The following is a 6,253-nucleotide window of genomic DNA, read 5'->3' on the forward strand; positions in this document are numbered from 1 at the left end:
GGGGAAACTCCTGCGCCTCTCTGGCGTGGGGCTTCCCTGTCAGGAGTGAGGCGGTTGGACCGTGGCCGTTTTCGCGCTTAAGAGGAGCGCAAGGAGGAGGGTGTGCGGGGCACCCAGGTGTTTAAAAGCGCCGCCTCCCCGTCCCCTCCTTCCCTAGGTGCCTCTGAGGTGTAACGTCGTGTTTGTGTTTTGCCCTCCCCAAAATGCTGACCGAGTTTGCATGCACCCCTCGGATGTGTGGGTTTTCCGCCTCAAAGCAATGGCAAAGAGGCACAGCTGTGCTAGCAGTAAAACAGACCCCAAAATTGCACTTTTCTTTGCATGTACTTCACTGTACTCTGGTTAATGTTTGTTTTTTCTGATACACTTCAGTAGTCTTGGGGAGACTTAAGCAGGTGAGTAGATATGGTACTTTTGTTAACTGAATTAATACTAACCTCCATCAAAGAAAGAAGTAGCCTTTCAGGAAAGACTGTAGAGTTAAGGGAATGCTTCAAAAGTTACAAAAAATACACGGAATGCAGCAGACACAGACCCCAGTCATCAAGCATTGGGCTGAATCTTGAGGCCGTAGATTGATTTCCTGCTAATAACTTGGAGCTTATTTTCCTACAATACAAATATTACTGATTCTTTTCAGTTTCATTTTAAGTAGTGAGGCTGGTGGGCTTTACAGATACATAACGTGATTCAAGAAAATCTGAGAACTGTGCCCTGGGAGAGAAGCTCAAAGGGGATCGTACCTGGGCAAAGTGTACCTTGACTGTATGATTACACTGCGTACATTTAACCATCCCTTTAAAAAGCATTTTTATTTTTTTTAATTTTTAATGTTAATGCAGTAGTTAAGGGCTTGTGTTTTCTAACTACAGCTGATAAAATGACACATTCACTAGCTAACAACATGGGTTTTCTGAAAGGTGGTTGTTTTTTCTCTGTGCTATGCAACCTGCTTCCTTTCCGCTTGCATCCTATCACTTCTACCTCTCTCTTCAGTTATAAACTTAATATATGGAAGTTAAGTTGGAAACCAGAGGAAGATGGATTCTGTTTCAACTAGTTTGTCCGCTGGACTGGGACATACCTGATGCATAACGTCCAGAAGTGAAAGCTGTGATCGCTGTTTGTTTAAAGTGTTTTTCCCTGGCGCTCAAACAGCGTTGAAACAAATTCTCAAAGTTAATTATTAGCTCAGTGTCCTTTTTAGATGGTTAAATTGTGCTAGATACTTGGGTTTATGAAGTGGCTTTGCTATTAGATGTGCCGAGTAGTGTGTTCCAAGTCTGATTTTGATAGAGCTTCTTAAAGTGCTCAGTCAAGACTACATTTCTATTTATTTTTTTCCATGTTCTGCTTCCATACTTTTTAATTATTATCATTGTTCTTTGTGCCTTGCGTGTGGTGACTGGGGTTTGTTTTCTTATTTTAGGGTATGCTGTTCCTCCACCGACATCACAGCCAAACTATTCGAGCACGTACACCATTATTCAACAGCCTGCTACCACCACTTCTGTAGTAGTAGTTGGTGGCTGTCCTGCCTGCAGGTAAAATAGCTCTCTAGCTGAGCAATAAACTCAGTCTTGGGTTTTATTTTTTAAGTTACAGGTGTCTATGTAGTTCCTTGGTTTTCAATAGTTTCTCTGTGTGTATTAGAACTTAATTGAAAAAGCACTAAAATTTAGCAGTGGAGTGCTTTAATTTATGTAGTATGAGCTTGTCCTAATGGGCTCGTGACAACCGCTGTAATTAATACAATATGAATCTGTTCTTTGTGATGGAGGAAGATCTGTAAGTGGTATTTTTAATGAAAAGGCAGTTCAGTCACAGATGTAAAGGGTCAGTTCTTGGGGGAGGGGATGACAGGAGTCCTTTCTGATGTGTTTGTGCCCAGTGATAGTGAGTAGCCTGATTTTATTGTGAAACTTTCCGTAATCTTTGACCATAGTCACTTCTGGTTATCTGGCAGTCCTGTGGAAGGGCTTCTGCTGCTGTGGTGCGTGTCCCCGCTCCTGACATCCAGACTGTGCAAAACCAGGCAGGGTGATTGTCAGTATTGGCTGAAAACATCAGTATCTTAAGGCTTCAAAAGATCTCTTACTTTAAAAGTCCTTTTACTGCAGAAGAATGGGGAGATTAATAAATTTGATTCAAAGTGTTAATCTGATGAAGTGGTGAAAACCAGAAAATGTGGTCAGCTATTAGCTGGAGTTGCAACAAAAGGACAACTTCCCCCTCGGAGATCACAGCCATAAAAGAAGGAAAGGAGGCAGTCTGTTTCCGCACTGGTGCTGTAAGTCAGCTGTAGTCCCTTTGCACTTCTCAGTTCTTCTCGTCCCAGGATATGAAGTAATGGGTGAGGGCAGCCAGATTGCTGCTGGTGCAGTTCAGACATGGGTGCGTCTGGCCAGCTCTGACTCAAATGCAGGATCATTCCCCTTCTGTTAAAATGTATGGGAGTTAGCCCTGTGGCATCTTGTGAGGAGGCACTTAATATTTTGCAGTTCTGAGTCCTTGCTTATCCATTTCAAAATGTGTAGGAAACAGACTTGATAGAACAGCTGAAATGATACCAGGTTTCAATGTGATGAATGTGATAGAGATTGTCATAGTGGCAGAGGCTGTCCCCCAGATGCCTTTTGGTTTTGTTAGAATTGGAGTTTGAGAGTCAGTACCTGCCTTCAGAGGTGGATTTAAATAAGAAGTATCTTGTGGTGCTATGTAAAAACGAGTGCCTGCTGAAATGCCACTAGTTAAGGATGAAAAACCTGTACCAGCTAGAGCTATTGATCAAGAAGTTGTATGTTTTAAACAGTGAGGGAAAATAACCACTGAGCTGTTCAGAGGATGTGGTAGATCCTGCCACAGTAGATCCAAGACAGGAAAGATGTTACATGTTGCTTGGTAAAAGGCAGGCAGTGTGTTTATACAGACCTTCTGGCCCTAAACCCAATAAATCTCAAAATATTTTACTATGGAAGTGGTCTTTGCAATAACTTAAGATTGGTAGACTCTTGCTGATATTCTTAGGATTTTTTTTTCTTTTTTCTGGAAGTTATCTTGGGATGCTCTAGGAGACACCTTTGAAACAATCATTTGCAAGTATAATATCTAACTTTAGCCAAATTTGGGAAAATGAGCTGTGTTTTTAAGTGACCTCACTTGAATAGTTCTCTTGTCATCAGACTTGCTCTGCTGGAGGTACCCAGTGCTCTGTACGTTGTGGACTCTTTCCTAAAGCAAAATACCCTCCACAAAAACCTTGTTTACTCTTGGATCCTCAGGTTCTGTTTTAGGCTGTGGGGGGAAAAAAAAAAGTTGTGAGGAGAACTATGACACGTAGATTACTATGAGGTGTAATACTGCACTGCTTAAGCTGTAGGACTCTTCTCAGCACTTCTGAAATACTCTTGAACAGGGAATCCCAAGGATGACTAACTGTGTCTAGTAATGGTGTGTCATAGTCGTCTTTGCAGTATCACTATATTTTTTCCTAATTGTCTTTAGAGGAAGAGTCAAAGTGTCAGGGTAGGAGGGAAGAATCTCGGATTGCTTGTCTTTTGACTAGTTAAGGAATTGGTACTTCAAGAGAAAGGACGGGGAGGCTGGGTGGGAAGCATAATATTAGAAATATTCATGGGAACCTGAAGGGTCAGCGTTCATGTTTTGGAAGGTTACACTGGCTGCGTCTCTTAGAGAAAGAGCTCATAATCCTCTTGGACTTCTCAAGACCTTAAACATAGTTCTAGTTTACTTCCTTGGCCTGGAAACCTATTTTATGAAGAATGCAACATGCAGCTACGCTCTGAATACAACACTGAACAGCAGAGCTGTTGAAAGGGCATTGCTAAACATGAAAAGCTATTAATGGTACATAAAAACCCTTCGTTATTAAACTGCCAAGTCAGTTGTCCTGTTACTCTTCTGATTTGATGCTGTGCATGATCGTTAGAGAAGTCCGTCTGCTTTAGATGATGAGGAAAGAGCCTTGCTTGTGGCTGTGGAATAATGTAACTGATAGAGTAGGCTAAAGCCCATCAAGAGGATTTCTACCATCAGAAATACAAACCAGTCTTTTGCACTATGGCATGTATGAATGTTGCTAAATGAAATCAAGACCTTTTCCAACTTAAAATACATGGTGTTGAGGAGAAATATGCAGTATTGGTCTGTTATTTGGGTAGGAGTCTATTTTATTGCAGTCATGAATGATCTTGGGATTAATAAGCTAGCTACAGTACAGTCAATCTTTAGGCTTGGTTTATGGTATGAATTCATAAAAAGTACAAAGTATCTCCAAAAGGAGCCTCTCTACAAGTAGGTAGTATGCCCCTGGTCACTATGTAACTGCATTTTTTTTTTCTTGTATCTCTGAAGCATTGCTGCATCTGAGGGATGACTCTCCTGTCTTGCAAGCTGTACCTCTTGCTTAAGAGTTACTAATTAGTCAGATCATCCTCATTCATCATCGGTCAGTGTTGCTTGCGTTACTGGTCAGCGTTGCTTTCTAATTACAGACTTCAGTATTAATGTATGTTCCATCCTTCCTTGCATTATTAAAATGTCTTGGGTGGTTGTAGTCCTGTTGTCTTAGTGTGAGTTCTTCTCCCAACCCTGATGTACAGAGAATTAAACTGAGTTGCAGAATACGGTCAGCTTTATTGCTTGTAGTTGACATCTAAGGACTGGCCAAATCCTGCTCTTAAACTATTTTATGTTCCCAAGTACAGATTGAGTCATTCCAGCCACTAACTTTAGAGATCCAGCCGTGTAATTATCTTTTTATCTTGGAGAATGCAGTCTGTCTGCTTCTCTTGTGGTCACTTTCATTTTCTTTTTCTCCATCTTGCGTTGTTGGGTAGAACAAACTGCAAAGGAATGTTTCCTTTCCTGTTACTTAAGAGAATAAAGATCCTTTTAAAAACTGTGAAAACATGCTCTTGATGTGATGTTTGCAAAAGCTGGTTCTTTCAAAATCTGGGACAGAGCCTGTGATGGGCCCTGTTGGGTTTTTATTTTCCTGTTTAACAGTTACTCAGTTGTGTGGAAGAAGGGGTGAGGGAAAGGGCATAACGCCGCTGTGTTGTGGTGGCTTTCTCTTCTGACAATTACAAAACATCTGCTTGAGAAGTATTGTAGTGGGTCCCAAATTATAACAACACTGAAGCTTCTTCCAGGATTGGAGGATGAGGCAAGTTTTGATTAAAACTGTATTTATTCTCAGATCTCTTACAGCCTTCTCCCTGCCACAGTGTTTGGTGTTTTGTTTTGGTTTTTTTTTTTACTTGACCAAGTAGTAAGTTCTCAAGCTTTGGTTGAAATTGTTTTCTTCTATTAAGTGCATCGCTCCTGAGAGAATAGACTCTGGGAAAATTGCACTTAGGTGATAAAGTCCTTCAAAATTTCAGTCTTCCGTTTTTTCTTCAATTCTTTCAATCACAAACGCTGTGTGCGGTTTGCTAGAAGGCCGTTAAAAATATAGGTTTTCTATAGTTATTCACAACTATATTTAAACCTTATGTAAATATTTTTAATAGAATTTCATAATATGTACTGGTTAAATATGCAAGGAATTAAAAAAAAAAAAAGGACTTAGCTGTTTAGAGAGCATGTCTGATATTCTGAGGAAAACCTGCGGATTTATGGTTTCTAATGGCAGGCTGGCGTGCTAGAGATCCTTTTGAATCTTGCGAGTGAAGCCAACTTTGAAATACCTTTTCACGAGTGCTGTAAAGAGGGATAGCTATAATAGTGCAGCAGCTCCTGACGCTGTTTTTTGTCACAGAGATGATCAGCCTGTGTTGGGAATCAGTGTAGCTCCCTTATATTGCAGTTTGCAGCTTTTTGTAAACGTATGCTGTTCAGGCAGACTGGGGTGTTCATCCCTGCTGTGCTGTAATTTGGTCGCTGGAGCAGTTAGGGCATGAAATTCGGCAATGACTTATGCATGTGACTGCAAAGGAGAAAGCCTTGATACAGCAGACTTGAGCAGATGCCACGAGTCTGCCATTTGGAATTACTGACTAGGATAGCTGTAACTTTTTTCCCCCCCAGCCTGACAGCAGAGGCACGCAGCTGCCGAGCAGGAAGTCTGATACCCAAGCCCGGAAGAGAGGAGGTGGTAAGCCTGTTGATAGGGTCCCACGTGAGAACAGCATAGCTCTTGCTCTTTCTGAGGATTTGTGTTCTACTGGTCTGAACTGATTTGTGGACAATAATCAAAACATTTTTCTAATAAATGAGACTTTATGCAATT

At 41.1% G+C, this 6,253-nt stretch overlaps 1 protein-coding gene across 1 annotated transcript in view; it reads left to right on the forward strand.

Moving 5' to 3' along the window:
- Window positions 1-6,253, forward strand: part of LOC103913554 — a 21,128-nt gene that overhangs the window by 6,951 nt on the left and 7,924 nt on the right. The window contains exons 2-3 of the mRNA XM_009320054.1: window positions 376-395; window positions 1,430-1,544. Coding sequence (XP_009318329.1) covers window positions 376-395; window positions 1,430-1,544 — 135 coding nt within the window. The remainder of the gene's footprint in view (window positions 1-375; window positions 396-1,429; window positions 1,545-6,253) is intronic.

This window comes from Pygoscelis adeliae, unplaced genomic scaffold (genome assembly GCF_000699105.1).
Source record: "Pygoscelis adeliae isolate BGI_AS28 unplaced genomic scaffold, ASM69910v1 Scaffold242, whole genome shotgun sequence".
NCBI classification, from domain to species: Eukaryota; Metazoa; Chordata; class Aves; order Sphenisciformes; family Spheniscidae; genus Pygoscelis; species Pygoscelis adeliae.